Source organism: Eschrichtius robustus, chromosome 10 (assembly GCF_028021215.1).
Source record: "Eschrichtius robustus isolate mEscRob2 chromosome 10, mEscRob2.pri, whole genome shotgun sequence".
Taxonomy (NCBI): domain Eukaryota; kingdom Metazoa; phylum Chordata; class Mammalia; order Artiodactyla; family Eschrichtiidae; genus Eschrichtius; species Eschrichtius robustus.
The window spans coordinates 11,610,430-11,633,606 of NC_090833.1; the positions used below are offsets into that span (position 1 = coordinate 11,610,430).

The 23,177-nt window shown below is 38.5% G+C and overlaps 1 protein-coding gene across 6 annotated transcripts in view; it reads left to right on the plus strand.

The window, feature by feature from the left end:
• DENND1A (DENN domain containing 1A) overlaps positions 1-23,177 on the plus strand; it is a 535,812-nt gene that overhangs the window by 262,516 nt on the left and 250,119 nt on the right. For all 6 annotated transcript variants that reach the window (XM_068552005.1, XM_068552010.1, XM_068552006.1 and 3 more), the window contains 2 exons: positions 14,183-14,263; positions 18,186-18,239. In XM_068552005.1, the coding sequence (XP_068408106.1) occupies positions 14,183-14,263; positions 18,186-18,239 (135 nt within the window). The remainder of the gene's footprint in view (positions 1-14,182; positions 14,264-18,185; positions 18,240-23,177) is intronic.

Below are 23,177 nucleotides of genomic sequence, written 5' to 3' on the forward strand. Positions count from 1 at the left end.
TGGTAGTTCTATTGTTAATTTTTTAAGGAACCTCCATACTGTTCTCCATAGTGGCTGTATCAATGTACATTCCCACCAACAGTGCAGGAGGGTTCCCTTTTCTCCACACCCTCTCCAGCATTTATTGTTTGTAGATTTTTTTGATGATGGCCATTCTGGCTGGTGTGAGGTGATACCTCATTGTAGTTTTGATTTGCATTTCTCTAATGATTAGTGATGTTGCGTATCCTTTCATGTGTTTGTTGGCAATCTGTATATATTCTTTGGAGAAATGTCTATTTAGGTCTTCTGCCCATTTTTGGATTGGGTTGTTTGTTTTTTTTGATATTGAGCTGCATGAGCTGCTTGTAAATTTGGAGATTAATCCTTTGTCAGTTGCTTCATTTGAAAATATTTTCTCCCATTCTGAGGGCTGTCTTTTCGTCTTGTTTATGGTTTCCTTTGCTGTGCAAAAAGCTTTTAAGTTTTATTAGGTCCCGTTTCTTTATTTTTGTTTTTATTTCCATTTCTGTAGGAGGTGGGCCAAAAAGGATCTTGCTGTGATTTATGTCATACAGTGTTCTGCCTATGTTTTCCTCCAAGAGTTTTATAGTGTCTGGCTTTACATTTAGGTCTTTAATCCATTTTGAGTTTATCTTTGTGTATGGTGTTAGGGAGTGTTCTAATTTCATTCTTTTACATGTAGCTGTCCAGTTTTCCCAGCACCACTTATTGAAGAGGCTGTCTTTTCTCCATTGTATATTTTTGCCTCCTTTATCAAAAATAAGGTGACCGTATGTGCATGGGCTTATCTCTGGGCTTTCTATCCTGTTCCATTGATCTATATTTCTGTTTTTGTGCCAGTACGATACTGGCTTGATTACTGTAGCTTTGTAGTATAGTCTGAAGTCAGGGAGCCTGATTCCTCCAGCTCCATTTTTCTTTTTCAAGACTGCTTTGGCTATTCAGGGTCTTTTGTGTTTCCATACAAATTGTGACATTTTTTGTTCTAGTTCTGTGAAAATGCCATTGGTAGTTTGATAGGGATTGCATTGAATCTGTAGATTGCCTTGGGTAGTATAGTCATTTTCACAATGTTGATTCTTCCAATCCAAGAACATGGTATATCTCTCCATCTGTTTGTATTATCTTTAATTTCTTTCATCAGTGTCTTACAGTTTTCTGCATACAGGTCTTTTCTCTCCTTAGGTAGATTTATTCCTAGGTATTTTATTGTTTTTGTTGCAGTGGTAAATGGGAGTGTTTCCTTAATTTCTCTTTCAGATTTTTCATCATTAGTGTATAGGAATGCCAGAGGTTTCTGTGCATTAATTTTGTATCCTGCTACTTTACCAAATTCATTGATTAGCTCTAGTAGTTTTCTGGTAGCATCTTTAGGATTCTCTATGTATAGTATCATGTCATCTGCAAACAGTGACAGCTTTACTTCTTCTTTTCCGATTTGGATTCCTTTTATTTCTTTTTCTTCTCTGATTGCTGTGGCTAAAACTTCCAAAACTATGTTGAATAATAGTGGTGAGAGTGGACAACCTTGTCTTGTTTCTGAGGAAATGGTTTCAGTTTTTCACCATTGAGAAAGATGTTGGCTGTGGGTTTGTCATGTATGGCCTTTATTATGTTGAGGTAAGTTCCCTCTGTGCCTACTTTCTGGAGGGTTTTTATCATAAATGGGTGTTGAATTTTGTCAGAAGCTTTTTCTCCATCTGTTGAGTTGATCATATGGTTTTTCTCCTTCAATTTGTTAATATGGTTTATCACATTGATTGATTTGCATATATTGAAGAATCCTTTCATTCCTGGGATAAATCCCACTTGATCATGGTATATGATCCTTTTAATGTGCTCTTGGATTCTGTTTGCTAGTATTTTGTTGAGAATTTTTACATCTATGTTCATCAGTGATATTGGCCTGTAGTTTTCTTTCTTTGTGACATCTTTGCCTGGTTTTGGTGTCAGGGTGATGGTGGCCTCGTAGAATGAGTTTGGGAGTGTTCCTCCCTCTACTATATTTTGGAAGAGTTTGAGAAGGATGGGTGTTAGCTCTTCTCTAAATGTTTGATAGAATTCACCTGTGAAGCCATCTGGTCCTGGACTTTTGTTTGTTGGAAGACTTTTAGTCACAGTATTAGTTTCAGTGCTTGTGATTGGTCTGTTCAGATTTTATATTTCTTACTGGTTCAGTCTCAGAAGGTTGTGCTTTTCTAAGAATTTGTCCATTTCTTCGAAGTTGTCCATTTTATTGGCATATAGTGGCTTGTAGTAATCTCTCATGATCCTTTGTATTTCTGCAGTGTCAGTTGTTACTTCTCCTTCTTCATTTCTAATTCTATTGATTTGAGTCTTCTCCCTTTTTTTCTTGATGAGTCTGGCTAATGGTTTATCAATTTTGTTTATCTTCTCAAAGAACCAGCTTTTAGTTTTATTGATCTTTGCTATCGTTTCCTTCATTTCTTTTTCATTTATTTCTGATCTGATCTTTATGATTTCTTTCCTTCTACTAACTTTGGGGGTTTTTTCTTCTTTCTCTAATTGCTTTAGGTTAAGGTTAGGTTGTTTATTTGAGATGTTTCTTGTTTCTGGAGGTAGGATTATATTGCTATAAACTTCCCTCTTAGGACTGCTTTTGCTGCATCCCATAGGTTTTGGGTCATCATGTTTTCACTGTCATTTGTTTCTAGGTATTTTTTGATTTCCTCTTTGATTTCTTCAGTGATCTCTTGGTTATTTAGTAGTGTATTGTTTAACCTCCATGTGTTTGTATTTTTTACAGATTTTTTTTTCCTGTAGTTGATATCTACTCTCATAGCATTGTGGTCGGAAAAGATACTTGATACGATTTCAATTTTCTTAAATTTACCAAGGCTTGATTTGTGACCCAAGATATGGTCTATCCTGGAGAATGTTCCATGAGCACTTGAGAAGAAAGTGTATTCTGTTGCTTTTGGATGGAATGTCCTATAAATATCAATTAAGTCCATCTTGTTTAATGAATCATTTAAAGCTTGTGTTTCCTTATTTATTTTCATTTTGGATGATCTGTCCATTGGTGAAAGTGGGGTGTTAAAGTCCCCTACTATGATTGTGTTACTGTCGATTTCCACTTTTATGGCTGTTAGCATTTGCCTTATGTATTGAGGTGCTCCTATGTTGGATGCATAAATATTTACAATTGTTATATCTTCTTCTTGGATTGATCCCTTGATCAGTATGTAGTGTCCTTCTTTGTCTCTTGTGATAGTCTTTATTTTAAAGGCTATATTGTCTGATATGAGAATTGCTCCTCCAGCTTTCTTTTGATTTCCATGTGCATGGAATATCTTTTTCCATCCCCTCACTTTCAGTCTGTGTGTGTCCCTAGGTCTGAAGTGGGTCTCTTGTAGACAGCATATATATGGGTCTTGTTTTTGATCCATTCAGCCACTCTATGTCTTTCGTTGGAGAATTTAATCCTTTTACATTTAAGGTAGTTATCGATATGTATGTTCCTATTCCCATTTTCTTAAATGTTTTGGGTTTGTTATTGTAGGTGTTTTCCTTCGCTTGTGTTTCTTGCCTAGAGAAGTTCCTTTAGCATTTGTTGTAAAGCTGGTTTGGTGGTGCTGAACTCTCTCAGCTTTTGCTTGTCTGTAAAGGTTTTGATTTATCCATTGAAGCTGAATGAGACCCTTGCTGGTTAGAATCATCTTGGTTGTAGGTTTTTCCCTTTCATCACTTTAAATATGTCCTGCTACTCCCTTCTGGCTTGCAGAGTTTCTGCTGAAAGATCGGCTTTTAACCTTATGGGGATTCCCTTGTATGTTATTTGTTGTTTTTCCCTTGCTGCTTTTAATATTTTTTTTTGTATTTAATTTTTGATAGTTTGATTAATATCTCTCTTGGTCTCTTTCTCCTTGGATTTATCCTGTATGGGACTCTCTGCACTTCCTGGGCTTGACTGACCATTTCCTTTCCCATATTAGGGAAGTTTTGAACTATCATCTGTTGAAATATTTTCTCAGTCCCTTTCTTTTTCTCTTTTTCGTCTGGGACCCTTATAATTCGAATGTTGGTGCATTTAATATTATCCCGGAGGTCTCTGAGACTGTCCTCAATTCTTTTCATTCTTTTTTCTTTATTCTGCTCTGCAGTACTTATTTCCACTATTTTTTCTTCCAGGTCACTTATCCATTCTGACTCAGTTATTCTGCTATTGATTCCTTCTAGAGAATTTTTAATTTCATTTATTATGTTTTTCATCATTGTTTGTTTGCTCTTTAGTTCTTCTAGGTCCTTGTTAAACGTTTCTTGTTTTTTCTCCATTCTATTTCCAAGATTTTGGATCATTTTTACTATCATTACTCTAAATTCCTTTTCAGGTAAACTGCTTATTTCCTCTTCATTTGTTTGGTCTGGTGGGTTTTTACCCACCTTCATCTGCTGTGTGTTTCTGTCTCTTCTCATTTTGCTTAACTTACTGTGTTTCGGGTCTCCTTTTAGCAGGCTGCAGGTTCATAGTTGTTGTTTTTGGTGTCTGCCCCCAGTGGCTAAGGTTGGTTCAGTGGGTTATGTAGGCTTCCTGGTGGAGGGGACTGGTGCCTGTGTTCTGGTGGATGAGGTTGGATCTTGTCTTTCTGGTGGGCAGGACCGTGTCCGGTGGTGTGTTTTGGGGGTGTCTGTGACCTTATTATGATTTTAGGCAGCCTCTCTGCTAATGGGTATGGTTGTGTTTCTGTCTTGCTAGTTGTTTGGCATAGGGTGTCCAGCACTGTAGCTTGCTGGTTTTTGAGTGGAGCTGGGTCTTAGCGTTGAGATGGAGATCTCTGAGAGAGCTTTTGCCATTTGATAGTACGTGGAGCCGGGAGGTCTCTGGTGGACCAATGTCCTGAACTAGGCTCTCCCACCTCAGAGGCACAGGCCTGACACCCGACAGGAGCACCAAGACCCTGTCAGCCACACGGCTCCAAAGAAAAGGGAGAAAGAAAGAAAGAACGAAAGAAAGAAAGAAAGAAAGGAAGGAAGGAAGAAAGGGAGAAGGGAGGGAGGGAGGGAAGGAAGGAAGGAAGGGAGAAAGAAAGAAAATAAATAAAATAAAGTTATTAAAATTTTAAAAATTATTAAAAATTAAAAAGTAATTTAAAAAAGGAAAGAAAAAACAGAAAGAAGAGAGCAACCAAATCAAAACATAAATCCACCAATGATAACAAGCTCTAAAAACTATACTAAAAAAAAAAAAAAGAAAGAAAGAACCCTAGGACAAATGGTAAAAGCAAAGCTATACAGACAAAATCACGCAAAGAAACATACACATACTTACAAAAAGAGAAAAAGGAAAAAAAGTATATCTATATGTAAAAAAAAAACAGAGAGCAACCAAATCAATAAACAAATCTACCAATGATAATAAACTCTAAATACTAAATTAAGATAAGCATAAAACCAGAAACAAATTAGATGCAGAAAGCAAACCCCAAGTCTGCAGTTGCTCCTGATGTCCACTGCCTCAATTTTGGGATGATTCTTTGTCTATTCAGGTATTCCGGAGATGCAGGGTACATCAAGTTGATTGTGGAGATATAATCCGCTGCTCCTGAGGCTGCTGGGAGAAATTTCCCTTTCTCTTCTTTGTTCACACAGCTCCTGGGGTTCAGCTTTGGATTTGGCCCCACCTCTGCATGTAGGTCACCTGAGGGCATATATGTTCTTTGCTCAGACAGGCGAGGGTTAAAGTAGCAGCCAGTTAGGGGGCTCTGGCTCACTCAGGCCGGAGGGAGGGAGGGGTACGGAAAGCGGGGTGAGCGTGCAGCGGCAGAGGCCAACGTGATGTTGCAACAGCCTGAGGCACGCCATGTGTTCTCCCGGGGAAGTTGTCCCCGGATCACGGGGCCCTGGCAGTGGCAGGGAGCACAGGCTCCCGGGAGGGGAGGTGTGGATAGAGAGCTGTGCTTGCACACAGGCGTCTTGGTGGTTGCAGTACCAGCCTTAGCGTTTCATGCCTGTCTCTGGTGTCTGCGCTGATAGCCGCGGCTCACGCCCATCTCTGGAGCTCGTTTAGGCAGTGCTCTGTATCCCCTCTCCTCGCACACCCCAAAACAATGGTCTCTTGCCTCTTAGGCAGTTCCAGACTTTTTCCTGGACTCCCTCCCGGCTAGCTGTGGCACACTAGCCCCTTGAGGCTGTTTTCACGCAGCGAACCCCAGTCCTCTCTCTGGGTTCTGACCTACAAAGCAGGAGCCTCAGCTCCCAGCCCCCACCTGCCCCAGCGGGTGAGCAGACAAGTCTCTCAGGCTGGTGAGTGCTGGTCGGCAACAATCCTTTGTGCGGGAATCTCTCCACTTTGCCCTCTGCACCGCTACTGCTGCACTCTCCTCCATGGCTCTGAAGCTTCCCCCTGCCCACCCTCCATCTCCACCAGTGAAGGGGCTTCCCAGTGTATGGAAACTTTTCCTCCTTCACAGCTCCCTCCCAGAGGTGCAGGTCCTGTCCCTATTCTTCTGTCTCTGTTTTTTCTTTTTTCTTTTGCCCTACCCAGGTACGTGGGGAGTTTCTTGCCTTTTGGGAAGTCTGAGATCTTCTGCCAGCGTTCAGTAGGTGTTCCATAGGAGTTGTTCCACGTGTAGATGTATTTCTGTTCTATTTGTGGAGAGGAAGGTGATCTCCACTCTTACACTTCTGCCATCTTGAAGGTCTTTCCCTGTTTTTTATTTATGTTTTCTTTAAGAAAAACGTTTTAAAATATGTTTTTTATTTTTCTATCTTTATTTTACTTTTTTCTTGTTTTGTGTTTTTCTGGTTTTGTTTTTTTTCTTTGTCTTCTGTTTTTATTAGTTTTGTTTTTATTGTTTTCATTTTTGGGTTCAGTTGTTTGGTTGTTTTCTTGTTTTTGGGGGGTTTTTGGCCTTTTTTTTGCTTGTTTTTGTTTTTATCATTTGTCTTGGGTTTTGCTTGTCTGTTTCTCTTCTTTTCCTTTTTTTCTTTTTTCTTTTTTTTTTTTTTTGGCCATGCCATGCAACTTGCAGGGTCTTAGTTTCCTAGCCAGGGGTCAGGCCTCAGCCCCTAGGGTGGGAGCGCCGAGTCCAGGACTGCCAGAGAATACCCGGCCCCGGGAAATATTAATTGGCGTGAGCTCTCATGAGGTCTCCACCAAGATCTAAGATCTCACAACTGCCTGCAGGCTCCAGTGCTGGATGCCTCAGGCCAAACAACCACCAAGACAGGGACACAGCCCCACCCATCAGCAGACAGCCTGCTTAAAGTCGTACTAAGCTCACAGACACCCCAAAAAATACCCCCTGACGCAGCCCTTGCCCATCAGAGGAACAAGACTCAGCTCCACCCACCAGAGCTCAGGCACCAGTTCCTCTCACGAGGAAGCCTACACAAGCCCCTGGACCAACCTCACCCACCAGAGGGCAGACACTAGAAACAAGAGGAGCTAAGACCCTGCAGCCTGTGGAAAGCAGACCACAAACACAGTAAGTTAGACAAAATGAGACGACAGAGAAATATATTTCAGACAAAGGAGCAAGGTAAAAACCCACAGGACCAAATAAATGAAGAGGAAATAGGCAATCTACCTGAAAAATAATTCAGGGTAATGATAGTAAAGATGATCCAAGATCTCAGAAATAGAATGGAGGCAGAGATCGAGAAGATACAAGAAATATTTAACAAGGATCTAGAAAAACTAAAGAACAAACAAACAGTGATGAAGAGCACAATAACTGAAATGAAAAACAGACTAGAAGGAATCAGTAGCAGAATAACTGAGGCAGAAGAACGGGTAAGTGAGCTGGAAGATAGAATAGTGGAAATAACTGCCACGGAGCAGAATAAAGAAAAAAGAATGAAAAGAAATGAGGACAGTCTCAGAGACCTCTGGGACAACATTAAACAAACAAACATTCAAATTATAGGTGTCCCAGAAGAAGAGAAAGAGAGAGGGTCTGAGAAAATATTTGAAGAGATTATAGTTGAAAACTTCCCTAACATGGGAAAGGAAATAGTCACCCAAATCCAGGAAGCACGGAGAGTCCCAAACAGGATAAACCCAAGAAGAAACACGCCAAGACATATTATTCAAACTAACAAAAATTAAATACAAAGAAAAACTAAAAGCAACAAGGGAAAAGCAAAAAATAACGTACAAGGGAATCCCCGTAAGGTTATCAGCTGATTTTTCAGCAGAAACTCTGCAGGCCAGAAGGGAGTAGCAGGATATATTTAAAGTGACGAAAGGGAAAAACCTACAACCAAGATGACGCCGCTACCCAGCAAGGATCTCATTCAGATTTGACAGAGAAATCAAAAGCTTTACAGACAAGCAAAAGCTACGAGAATTCAGCACCACCAAACCAGCTTTACAACAAATGCTAAAGGAACTTCTCTAGGCGGGAAACACAAGAGAAGAAAAAGACCTACAAAGACAAACCCAAAACAATTAAGAAAATGGCAACAGGAACGTATATATTGATAATTATGTAAATGGATTAAATGCTCCAACCGAAAGACACAGACTGGCTGAATGGATAAAAAAAACAAGACGCGTATATATGTTGTCTACAAGAGACCCACTTCAGACCTAGGGACACATACAGACTGAAAGTGAGGGGATGGAAAATGATATTCCATGCAAATGGAAATCAAAAGAAAGCTGGAGTAGCAATACTCATATCTGACAAAATATATTTTAAAATAAAGAATATTACAAGAGACGAGGAAGGACACTCCACAGTAATCAAGGGATCAATCCAAGAAGATATAACAATTGTAAATATTAATGCACCCAACATAGGAGCACCTCAATACATAAGGCAAATGCTAACAGCCATAAAAGGCAAAATCGACAGTAACTCAGTAATAGTGGGGGACTTTAACACCCCACTTACACCATTGGACAGATCATCCAGACAGAAAGTTAATAAGGAAACACAAGCCTTAAATGACACAGTAGACCAATTAAGATAGACTTACTTGATATTTATAGCACATTCCATCCAAAAGCAGCAGAATACACATTCTTCTCAAGTGCACATGGGACATTCTCCAGGATCGATCACATCTTGGGTCACAAATCAAGCCTCAGTAAATTTAAGAAAATTGAAATTGTATCAAGCATCTTTTCTGACCAGAACACTGTGAGATTAGAAATCAGTTACAGGAAAAAGAAAAACTGTAAAAAACACAAACATGTGGATGCTAAACAACATGCTACTAAATAACCAATGGATCACTGAAGAAATCAAAGAGGAAATAGAGAAACAAATGACAGTGAAAACATGATGACCCAAAACCTATGGGATGCAGGAAAAGCAGTTCTAAGAGGGAAGTTTATAGCAATACAATACCACCTCAAGAAACAAGAAACATCTCAAATAAACAACCTAACCTTACACCTAAGGCAACTAGAGAAAGAAGAACAAACAAAACCCAAAGGTAGTAGAAGGAAAGAAATCATAAAGATCAGAACAGAAATAAATGAGATAGAAACGAACAAAACAATAGCAAGGATCAATGAAATTAAAAGCTGTTCTTTGAGAAGATAAACAAAATTGATAAACCGGTAGCCAGACTCATCAAGAAAGAAAGGGAGAGGACTCAAATCAATAAAATTAGAAGTGAAAAAGGAGAAGTTAAAACTGACACCACAGAAATACAAAGTATCATAAGAGAGTACTACAAGCAACTCTACGCCAGTGAAATGGACAATCTGGAAGAAATGGACAAATTTTTAGAAAGGTACAACTTTCCAAGACTGAACCAGGAAAAAATAGAAAATATGAACAGACCAATCACAAGTAATGAAATTGAAACTGTGATTAAAAAATCTTCCAACAAACAAAAGTCCAGGACCATATGGCTTCACAGGTGAATTCTATCAAACATTTAGAGAAGAGCTAACACCCATCCTTCTCAAACTCTTTCAACAATTGCAGAGGGAGGAACACTCCCAAGCTCATTCTATGAGGCCACCATCACCCTGATACCAAAACCAGACAAAGATATCACACACACAAAAAGAAAATCACAGACCATAATTTTCTGATGAACATAGAGGCAAAAATCCTCAACAAAATACTAGCAAACAGAATCCAACAACACATTAAAAGGATCATGCACCATGATCAAGTGGGATTTATCCAAGGGATACAGGATTCTTCAATATACACAAATCAATCAGTGTGATACATCATATTAGCAAACTGAAGAATAAAAACCATATGATCATCCCAATAGATACAGAAAAATCTTTTGCCAAAATTCAACACCCATTTATGATAAAAACTCTCCAGAAAGTGGGCATAAAGGGAACCTACCTCAGCATAATAAAGGCCATATATGACAAACCCACAGCAAACATCATTCTCAGTGGTGAAAAACTGAAAGCATTTCCTTTTAGATCAGGAACAAAACAAGGATGTCCACTCTTATTCAATATAGTTTTGGAAGTCCTAGCCATGGCAATCAGGGAAGAAAAAGAAATAAAAGGATTACAGATTGGAAAAGAAGAAGTAAAGCTGTCACTGTTTGCAGATGACATGATACTATATATAGAGAATCCTAAAGATGCCACCAGAAAACTACTAGAGCTAATCAGTGAATTTAGTAAAGTTGCAGGATACAAAATTAATGCACAGAAATCTCTTGCATTCCTCTACACTAATGATGAAAAATCTGAAAGAGAAATTAAGGAGACACTCCCATTTACCACTGCAACAAAAAGAATAAAATATCTAGGAATAAACCTACCTAGGGAGACAAAAGACCTGTATGCAGAAAACTATTAAGACACTGATGAAAGAAATTAAAGATGATACCAACAGATGGAGAGATGTTCTTGGATTGGAAGGATCAATATTGTGAAAATGACTATACTACCCAAAGCAATCTACAGATTCAGTACAATCCCTATCAAATTACCAAGGGCATTTTTCACAGAATTAGAACAAAAAATTTTACAATTTGTATGGCAATACAAAAGACGCAGAATAGCCAAAGCAATCTTGAGAAAGAAAAATGGAGCTGGAGGAATCAGCCTCCCCAACTTCATACTACAAAGCTACAGTAATCAAGACAGTATGGAACTGGCACAAAAACAGAAGTATAGATCAGTGGAACAGGATAGAAAGTCCAGAGATAAACTCACACACTTATGGTCACCTAATCTATGACAAAGGAGGCCAGAATATACAATGAAGCAAAGACAGCCTCTTCAATAAGTGGTGCTGGGAAAACTGGACCGCTACATGTAAAAGAATGAAATTAGAACACTCCCTAACTCCATACACAAAAATAAACCCAAAATGGATTAAAGACCTAAATGTAAGGCCAGAAACTATAAAACTTTTGGAGGAAAACATAGGCAGAACACTCTGACATAAATCGCAGCAAGATCTTTCTTGACCCACCTCCTAGAGTAATGAAGATAAAAACAAACAAATGGGACCTAATTAAACTTAAAAGCTTTTGCACAGCAAACAAAACTATGAACAAGACGAAAAGACAACCCTCAGAATAGGAGAAGATATTTGCCAATGAACCAACTGACAGGGATTAATCTCCAAAATTTACAAACAACTCATGCAGCTCAATTTCAAAAACACAAACAACCCAATCAAAAAATGGGCAGAAGACCTAAATACACATTTCTCCAAAGAAGATATAGAGATGGTCCACAAACACATGAAAAGATGCTAATCACTAATTATTAGAGAAATGCAAGTTAAAACTACGACGGGGCTTCCCTCGTGGCACAGTGGTTAAGAATCTGCCTGCCAATGCAGGAGACATGGGTTCGAGCCCTGGTCCGAGAAGATCCCACATGCCACGGAGCAACTAAGCCCGTGCGCCACAACTACTGAGCCTGCGCTCTAGAGCCTTCGAGCCACAGCTGCTGAAGCCCACGCACCTAGAGCCCGTGCTCCGCAACAAAAGAAGACACCGCAATGAGAAGCCCGCACACCGCAACGAAGAGTAGCCCCCGCTCGCCGCAACTAGAGGAAGCCCGCACACGGCAACAAAGACCCAACACAGCCATAAATAAATACATACATACGTACATACATACTACCATGAGGTATCACCTCACACCAGTCAGAATGGCCATCATCAAAAAATCTACAAACAGTAAATGCTGGAGAGGGTTTGGAGAAAAGAGAACTCTCCTACAGTGTTGGTGGGAATGTAAATTGGTACAGCCACTATGGAGAACAGTATGGAGGTTCCTTAAAAAACTAAAAATAGATATATGCACCCCCGTGTTCATTGCAGCACTATTTACAATAGCCAGGACGTGGAAGCAACCTAAATGTTCATCAACAGAGGAATGGATAAAGAAGATGTGACACGTATATACAATGGAATATTAGCCATAAAAAGGAACGAAATCGTGCCATTTGCAGAGATGTGGATGGACCTAGAGACTCATACAGAGTGAAGTAAGTCAGAAAGAGAAAAACAAATATCATATAATATCGCTTATATGTGGAATCTAGAAAAATGGTACAGATTAACTTATTTGTAAAGCAAATATAGATACACAGATGTAGAGAACAAACATATGGATACCAAGGGGGGAAGGGAGGGTGGGATGAACTGGGAGATTGGGACTGACATATATACACTGCTATATATAAAATAGATAACTAATGAGAACCTACGCACAGGGAACTCTACTCAGTGCTCTGTGGTGACCTAAATGGGAAGGAAATCCAAAAAAGAGGGTATAGATGTATGTGTATAGCTGACTCACTTTAGGGAAAATGAGTGATCTCACAGTAGAGACCTCAGATGAATTAATCAAATGATTAAAGTGAACATCATCAGAAATGGGATGAATTGAAATCTGAATCAATAGAAAACATCAAACAAGTGAGTGTTATTTTACAAAATGGTTGGTCTCACTGTAAGGTTCATACAAATCTAGGAAAGACTTAGGAACTGTTTCTGACTGATGAAAACTAGAGAGTCACAGCATTTGAAGGCAACATGTGATTCTGAACTGGATAATTTTGCTATCCAAGGACATTATTGGCACAGTTGGCAACACTTGGTGGGATCTGAGGATTAGATGGTAATGTTTCAGTGTTAATTTCCTGATTTTGATGATTAGTTGTTGTTATGTAGGAGAATGTCCTTTGTATTTATGGATGTTGCAGCATAATGTTGGTAACTCACTCTCAAATGGAAATAAAGTTTTTTTGTACTGTCATACGATTATTCTGTAAATTTGAGATTGTTTCAGAGCAAAATTAAACTTGTGTACCTGCAAACGTTCATTTCTACCCCCTGAGAAGTTTGAGTAACTTATGAATTCAGATTGAAACAGGATTTTACTTTGGGCCCATCCTGTTTTTCCTCTCCCTTAAATTCACTAACAAAGACAGCTGTGGAACAGCGGAGCGGGCTCTGGGTTTGAACACAGAAAACCTGTGATTAGCTCCTGGCTGTGCAACTTACCAGCTGGATGATTTGAGTCAAGTTCCTTCACCCTTCGGAGCCTTAGTTTTCAACTGTAAAGTGAGGTAGTTGTGAGGCTCAAACAGCTACCAAATGGGTACAAACGTAAGCTTATTACTATTTTATCAGCACAGAGAATTCCACAGGGTGGGAGACATAGCTTTTGGATAATTCTGTAAGCAATGTTCTTTTGAGCATTTTAAAGGTGAACCTGTTTTCAATCGAAGAATTTGTACTGCTTTGCATTTCATTTTGTGGCTCAATTTCACTAATTAAAATGCACAGCCACCATCCTGTATTGCATGCTGTTGTAGTAGTTCATTTTTAACTTTCCATAATTGGAGGCTGCTGTGTATCCAGTGAACACTCAATAAAATTAATTGAGGGTAATGATGATGAAGACAAGATCTATAGTGTCATCGTTATTTCTCCCTACCACCCCCACCCGGTAAGCTGGGGTTGTTTGCATTTAAAAGTTGTTGCTATGGAGTTGAGAGGATAGATTTGCTGAGAGCTTATGGTATATGACCCATAAAAGGCGGTCATGGTAGGTGTCTCACTAAGTAGAAAATGTCAAACTTGGTGTGGGCGGATCTGTTTGGCTCTTTTATTGAGCCGTAAGCAGTGTCTTTTGTCCAACCCTACTTGAATATCAAACCTATTTCTGTTGTGTGCCCAGACCTCCCTGCAGGTCTCTGACTAAGGGCTCAGCCCTGCCTTTGTTACTTAGGCCTTTTATTTCTTTCAGGAGAGTCAGTGGAATGAGCTTCTTGAAACTCTGCACAAACTTCCTATCCCTGACCCAGGAGTGTCTGTTCATCTCAGCGTGGTAAGTGGCGGCAGAATATTAGCAATCACTGAGAAACCTTTCCATTATTAGCAGTAAGAAAGAGCCAAATGGGATTGTCTTCTGTCATCCGCACCTTCCCCACCTCCAAGTACTCTGAGACCTCAAGACAGGCCAGGGAGATGTATTTATTTCTTTCTCTGGGATTGCATGAGAAATGGATCACAAATGCCCCCAGGCTCCTCTCTTCCTGGCTGTCATCCCGTCACTAGCATCTCCTGAATGGCAGATGCTGGGCTTGGAATGGGATGGCTGACCCCTGCCTCCTCAACCCTTGTGGGGCTCCCTGCCTCATGCTTTGCCCCCTAGCACTGCTGTGTCTGCCCCTTCACTGAAGCCCATCCTGCCACCCCCGAACCTTCAACACCGCCTTTCCCCTGTTTACCAGGGTAAACCCCCTTAGCTAAGGTTTTCATTTTTTGCCCCAAGCATCTTGTACACTTTGCAGTACTTAGTCACAAAACACGTTGGAACAACCTGTTTTCCTATCTCCGCCACTGGACTGTACACCCTCAAGGACAGGGATAGAAACTGTCTAGCACAGTTCCTGGCCAGATCGTTTCCTTGAACTCTTTTATGTATATGCTATGTGGTCTGTAGTGTGCCAGGGTGGAAAAGCCTCTGAATTACAAATTGGGAGATTTCAATCCCCAAGTCATAGTTTTGCCAATGACCTGAGTGATCTTAATCAAAACCTTTAACTTCGTAGGTCTCAATTTCCTCATCTGTCAGATAAGGCATCAGATAAGGAGATCTTTTCCATATTTCAGTTACTGCAATTCTCTGGGTCAAACCCTTGTCACCACCTTCATCAGAATTCTCAGATGGATCCCCTTTGACCAGCTATTGATTATCCAGGGGCTATTTCCCCCATGTTGTGGGGTCTGAATGTTTAAGAAGTTTTGTCTTTCAGCTTCAGTAGAACCAGGTACAGTGTTGGTATTCAGTGGTAATTAACTTGGTATTTTCCCTCTTAAAGAAAATGAACATATAGGTTTTTTTTTTTCATGATGATCACATTGAAAGCAATATTACTGCCAATAACTAATAATAGATCTGCTATATACTAAGTTCCTAATTTATGCCAAGTATGCATCTCTGATGTTCAAAACAACTCTACAAATAGATATTAGCATTCTCATTTCATAGATGAGGCTTAGAGAGAAAAAGATTCTTGCCCATCCAAGGTCGTGTGGTTAATAAGTGAGATCGGGGCTTTTAAACCCAGGGCTGACTTCCAAGCCTATGTTCTTTCCACTAGGCCATGAGTGTTGAAAGAAAGGGAGGAAAGAAGGAACTGGTAGAGGTTTTTGCTCATTTTAATGGAGCATAGGAAGGAAAGAAATCTTTTTCCAGAAATTTGTGTAAGGAAGAGTGTCTGGAAAAGATGAAGAAATGAGCTTTAAACCTGCCCCAGTCACTGCCGCATAGCGAAGCAACTTTGCCTTTGTCTCTGTCCCTTTTCCTAAGCAGCTTGATCTCAGTCTGTAATGACATCTGACAGGTAGCTGGGGAGTAGCCTGGGTGGGTCACCAGCTACTGGGGAGGAAGGGCCTCTCCTTCCTTTGAGTGGCTGCCAGGCCTCAAGGACAAGCCATCGCAGGGGCAGGAAGAACTGTTGCGGGGGGTGGGGGGTGCAGCTGTTTCATGCCAGTGGTTTCTAGGAATGTTTCTGACCTCCTCTGGTCCCAGCATTTCATGGGCGATGGAGCAAGACAGAATCTCAAAGGACAGCCTGGGGAGTACTTGGTTTTGGAATTGCGTAGGCTCACTATTTACAATCTGTTGCATTTGTAAAGGCAGATATTTTCTTCTTTCCTCTTCACAAGGAATTCCTCTCTCCATGTTGCATTTCTGAAGGGTTAGTCTCAACTGTATTATAGAGCCTGAAAAATTGATAAAATGGCAGTCTTGGACTTTCTGTCTTTAGTCACAAGAGAATGTTTCTGTGTGTCTTCTATAGGTGATTGAGAAAAATAGGAATATAAACTAACAGTTGAGAGAGTAATAATAATTTACTATTAAAATACCATTTATGGAATGCTAGGCACTTCACATATATAACATTTATTCTTCACAACAGTTCTGAAGTAGATATTACAATTCCCATTTACAGGTTTAAAAACTGAGGTTCTGAGCTATTAAGTGAAGTGGCCTAAGATCACATAACGATTAAGTGGCTGACTCTGTGGTCCCTGTCCTTTCTCCCTCACTGTGCCGATCCTTATTCTGTGACTACATCACCACGTGCGCTGCCATTACTGAACATTTCCTGGGACTCCCTTCGAGCCATTTGGTATAGAATTTGGTATCTCATGGCATCAAATTTAACCTTGTATTTTGCTTTTATTATTTTAATCCTCATTGTTGACTTGAATTAATTAACTATTTTCCAATTAGTTTCCCATAACTGATACGCTACATAATCTCTGTCGTAATACTTCATAGATAATGTTTTGGCACTAACCCACAGATTTTGGAATAGCGCACTGCAGGGAATGTTTTTTAAGTTATCTTTTAATTTTTTTTCTCTTTTTACTTTTCAGTTTATTAGTTTAATTCAAATGGCTTTAGGTATAATTTGCCCATTAAAAAGCACAGATATAGCAGTCTGTTATCGTGGAACGAGCATAGCTCTAGTTATGCAGACCTGATTTCAATCCTAGTTCTGTCACCTACTAGCTATATGACCTTAAGTCACTTTACCTCTCTAAGCCTTAATTTACCCATTTGTAATATGGAGATAATATCTATCTTAAATTTTGGTATGGAAATTAGAGATACTATTTATAAAGTACCTGGTATAAAGCTTTCCATGCAGCAGGTGTTCATAAATATCTGCTGAATATTAGACAAATAGCTTATACTGTTATTGTTGCTATTTTCGTTATCGCAATTGTCCCCCAGGCCTTTCATTTCAGGAAGCCTGTACAACTCATTTTTCCAGAGACCTACTTATTTTGCAATTATCCAAGAATGGGGAGTGGGGAGAACTTCCTGAACTGTCACTTGGGGGTCTAGGTTTGAACTTTGGCCATGGCTAAGCTGACTTTCTCTGTATGTGACCTTTCCTGGCCTTTGCACAATCCCTTCTTTAATTGGCCATCACCAGGCTCTTTCCATTCCTGCTTGCCATTGTTCTCTGAGTCTTTAGTAGCACGGAGGAGGTGTCATCAGTTCAGCCTGTTTTCATTTAACTCAGAGACACATGCTTGTTACAAACATGGAGATGCCTCCTTGAAAGTTTTCTGAGCAGGTCAGGTTTTCAACTCCACTGAGTCTCCAGCTCCCTTCACTGGAATTTGCACGGGAAGTCAGGAGGCTTATTTGCAGAGCATGCATAGTGGAGAGACTTTCTCCACTGTTAGCCATCTGCAATGTCTCAGTGCAGCAGTCCTTCCCCTGGAGCTGTCCTTCACATCCCTTGGGCCTTCGGGGCAGATTTGGCCCGCAGCTTGTAGATGGATATAATCTCAGATGCTGAAATGAAATGGCAGGTTTGGTTGGTAAAGACCATTCCTGAGTGAACCTAGTGATATTTGGTCCCTAGAGTCCACTTGCCTCACTGAACAATAAATTATGAAGTCTGCAGCTTTCATGTGTTCAGAAACCTGCAAACATCGTAAAAGAATTTAGCCTTTAACTTCTTTGAGCTGTTCGTTTGTATCTCACAGAAGTTCCTCTCTCATAGAAAAGAACTCCATCTACCAAACCAATGATTTAATGCATCTGGCTTTAATCCAACATTATCCTAAGGAAATACTCCATAGACTATTCTCTATGAGTGAAACTCTGTTTCTTCATCTGAGTGAGGAATAATCTTCAGATCATTTACCTGGTTTCTGAATAATGTGCTTGTTGCATACTTTTGCAGAAATAAATAGCTTTTGTTTTTCTTTTCCAGCATTCTTATTTTACTGTGCCTGACACCAGAGAACTTCCCAGCATCCCTGAGAATGTGAGTACTTGGGCAGGGGTGGATTAAATTTTTATTCCTCTTTTTTTTTTTTACTAATTTTGAAAGAAAATAAAAGGATATATTTTCCCATTATAAAAATAATGTATTATGAAAGTAAAACCAAATAGAGAATATTTTTAAAATATAGAAAGTATAAAGACAAGGAAAGATCATTATTCATACTTCTCAAAGGTAATCACCTATTAACATGCTGATGTCTCATTGTAGTCTTTTTAGAATGTATTATTTACATAGTTAGAATCACCTATTACGTAAGCATTTTGCCATTTCATTCACAATCATTTTTGTTGGCTGCATAATATTCAATTTGCTATGTAGCTTACTTAGCTATTTCCTCTCTGTTGTGAATTTAGGGGTTTTTAGTTTTTGCTGTTGTAAATAAAATGCTTCTATGTAAAGAACTTCCCATATAAAGATTTCTTTATTAGGGTAGATATACTCAAGTAGAATTATGCTCCTACTACATTTCTATATTGACTTTTAAGAAAGTAAATGTATTTGTGGGTAGAAGTGTGAGGACCCCCATCCCCACCTCTTAAAGACTTAGCAGTGAACTTGAGCCTGAGGGAGCAGAGGGTAATATTTGCCCTCTGAACAAGCCGAACGACGTATCTAGCCTAGGCTTAAGACGTATTTTCAAAATGTTTTACTCGGATTGTAAATAGTACTATGTAGAATTAAATATAGAATCACCACCACTAAGGCAATTGGTTGCTTTTTAAATTGTGGCAAAATGTACATAATGTAGCATTTACTGTTTTAACCATCTTTAAGTATATGTTTCATTGGTAAACACATTCACATTGTTGTGCAACTGTCACCAACATCCATCTCCAGCATTTTTTCATCTTTCCCAACTGAAACTCTGTACCCATTAAATAACCCTTTAAACAACAACTCATTTCCCTCCTCCTCCCATCACCTGGCAACCACTATTCTTTCTGTCTCTATGAATTTGATTACTCTAGGCGCCTCATTTAAGTAGAATTATACAATATTTGTCCTTTTGTGTTTGGTGTATTTCACTTAGCATAATGCCTTTGTGGTTCATCCATGTTGTAGCATGTGTCAGAATTTCCTTCTTTTTCAAGGCTGAATAATATTTCATTATATATACGTAACATACTACATTTCCCTTATCTGTCGATGGACGCTTGGGTTGCTTCCACCTTTAGGCTATTGTGAATAATGCTGCTTTGAACTTTGGTGTACAGATTGAACTTTGTGTTCCATCCTTTTGATTCTTTTGGGTATGTACTTGATTACTTTTTTAAAGTACTGGAATAAGTCAGGTAATCACATTTAATTAATGAAGTTAGGCTATAGTGTTGTGATTAGATAACAGTCTTAATAAACTGGGATTGTCGAAGATATTCACAAAGTTTACTATCTGTGTGATTAGGCTCTGGTGGAAAATATTGCTTTTTTTGTTGTTTGACATTAAGTAATAAAAAAATCCAGACCACAGTTACCATTTTAACAATAGCTAATGTTCATTGAGTACTAGTGCTTGTCAAATAATGTATTCAGTGCTTTACCTGTATTTTCTCATTTACCTCTCTTAATAAGCTTAGGTAGTCAGTACCCTAATTATTATTTTATATAAGGAAACAGAGGTCCTGAAAACTTAAGTAACATATTCAAGGTCCTACAGCACAGAAATGGTAGAACTGGAATTCAAACATTGATCTTTCTGATACTAGAAACTGAGTTCTCATATATTGTGCTACACTTTGAGCCCATAATTTTACCTTTCATCTCTCAAAAAATGCCGTTGAAATGATAAGAGAACTATAAAATTAAGGAGAAAAACGTCCACGTAATGGCAGAAGGAGCCACCATGAGCTAGAAAATTTGAGGAATTTCTGCAACGTAAAGGAGATGGTTATTGAGCAGTCAGTAAGGTGTAGACAATGAAGGAACCCAAAAAGAACTGGAAAAGTCCTGCAGAAAGAGCAGAAGCCAGGGGTGTGACATGGAACATTTATAAAAATTGATTATGTGCTAGATTGCACTGAAGAATTCAAAATAGGAAAACTCAAACTCTTATAGGCCACTGTCTTTTATTACAATGAAATAAACCTAGAAATTAATGATGAATAAAGATTTTTAAAATATTCATCTACTTGAAGGAGTGGTTGGGTCAAAGAAGATAAAACATTGAAATTGGATATTATTTAGATATTGATGACAGTGAGAACACTGAACAACAAAAACCTAACAGATGTGGCCAAAACTACTCTTGTGAAAATTCATAGCTTTGGATGCTTTCATTATAAATAATAAATTTAGAAAATCATGAACTTGACTTGCAGTTCAAGAAGCCAGAAGAAGAATAGTAATAAAAAAAACCCAAACTAGAAGAATAAGTTACAATTTAATTAGTTAGAAAATATTGTTAAAGTAAAACTGAAAAATAGACTTTTTAAAAACTAAATTTCTAAAAAGAACAAAATAATCTTAGACGTATCCAATAAATTTGAAAATTGTGATAATATAAAATTTTCTAGAAAAATGTAACTGATCAAAGTCACCCTAAGAAATAGGAAATATGAGTATAGAATCATAACTTGGAAAGATTAATGAAGTTCTATTGACCTTCTCTACCCCTCGCTGCTATGAATGTGTCAGGTTTAGGTGGTTATATAGGCATGGTAAGGAACAGATATTATTACTGTTTAAACTGTTCCAAGTCATAGGAATGGTATGTATATATGTGTATTATAAGAAGCAAAAGAAAAATCATTGTAATCCCTGAGAAAGTCACGTTCTGAGTTTTTCTTTTCTTCATTTCTGTGATAGTAGTAGTTTTCAAATTGTTCTGCCTGGAGCCCTGCCTGAGGTTCTTTGGGACATGGGAAGGACTGAGGGAGCTAAATGGCTGACCCACCAGGGCATGGATGCTTCTGCTTTATTCAGAGCAAGTTCATTTCTATCTACTTAAATTGGGAATTCGGTAATATTTTGTTTGAGATAAAAGGGTTCTTTTGATTTTTTTTTTTTTTTTTAAAGCTTGGAAGCTACATTTTAAAAAACACAATGGGGGGGGGGATCATATCAATTATATACCTTTATACCTGCTTTTTCTATGACAATGTATTATGAACATTTACCTGTGTTATGAAAAATTCTTTACAAATATCTTTGTTGTAAAAAAATTAAACAATTCAGAAGTACATATTAAAAAAAGTGAAAGGTCCCACATTTACCACCATCCCAGCCCCACCATCCCTCCCCCACCCCTAATCCCATTCTCCATCCAGAGTTTGATGAGTGTCATTTCAGACCTTTCTCTATGAATTTACATGTTAAATGTATGAATCCCTGTGTGTTGTAGACATTTTTTAGACATAAAACAGTACTATTCATACTGTTTTGCAACTCATTTTTTTAATGTACTCTCAAAACTGTTCATATCTTTCATCTATGTTAAGTGATATTTTTATTTATTGGTATTTTATTCTTATGAAAGTAATACATATTAATGGCTTTAAAAAACATGTAATATCACATAATTGTTGATGAAATTTCCAAATTTTCCTTTACTTCCATTCCCCAGAGGCAGCTACCTTCAAGTTTTTAGCAGTTGTAGTATTTCTCTCCATATTTTTAACTGACATGCTCATATTGCTGTTCTTAATTTTCCTGTTTCAGATAACAGTTATTGATTTTCTCATGGAAGATGAATTTAGGTCTTTTATTACTTCTGATCCCCTCTCCCGCAGAAACACACATATACATAAAGTATCTTTTTCTCACTCACGTTTCCCCTCCCCCATCCTTTCTCTGTCTTCAGGAAAAAATTTAAATCAAAAGTTTACATTTCAATGAGCAAGCTGAATCATATGATAGATTATGATATGTTTTCTTTCTTATACATTTGTCAAGTAAGAGTTCCTGGATTTCACATCTTACTGCTTATCTTATTCCTTTATTTTGGTGAAACATTTTCCAGTAGTTTCCTGACAGTGTTGGAGGCAACATGTTTAGACCTTGCATGACTGCAAATGATTTTATTCTACTCTTGATAGGGTTGGGAATTACCTTCAGAGCTTTGAAGACATAGCTCCATTGACTTCTAGATTTCACGTTGAAGCTTAGAAGTCTTGATCCATTCTGATTGCTGGGGTTTGTTTTTTTTTTTTAATTTTGGGTGGGGTTTTTTTGGATCCTTTATTTGTCTCTAGTATCTTGAAATTGTACAGTGATTTGCCTTGCTCTGGGTCCATTTTCATCTACTGTGCTGGACATTTGGTGGACCCATATAGTCTGAAAATTCATGTCCTTTAGAGCTGGGAAATGTTCTCACATTATTTCTTTGAAAAAATTCTTCTTTATTTTTTTCTCTTTTCTTTCTCTGGGGTCTCTATGGTGGCATGTTAAGCTTCCTAGTGTTGATCCTTTAATTTTCATAACTTTTCTATTTTCCATCTCTCTTTTGGTCTTCTTTCTACTTTCTTCAACTAATCTTTCCACCCTTTTGAATTCTTCTGCCATCATTGTTAATATCCAAGAGCTTTTTGGTGTTGTACAATAGATTACTCATTTTTTAATGGCATCTTGTTTCATGGGTGCAACATTTCTTCTTATTTCTTTGACACTGTTATTCATAAATTTAAAAAAGTGTTCTTCTCTATGCATTGTTTTCTTCCTTAGCGGTCCTCTCTTCTGTTTGTTTTGTTCTGTATCTTTGATTGTAGAGGCCTTTCCTCAAATAGCTGCCCAGTCCTATCTGCCCAGTCTAATTGAAAGCTCTGTGTTCATGAATGGGGCTTGTTACCTGGTGGGCTTTACTGTAGATCATGGCTTAGAGGCCTGGCTACTGGGGAGGAGGGGAGGATTTTAAACGTCAGTATCAGAATCTTTTCTTTTGGACTAGTCAGTTTTCTCTTGCCAGTGAGTGTAAGCTTTATAACA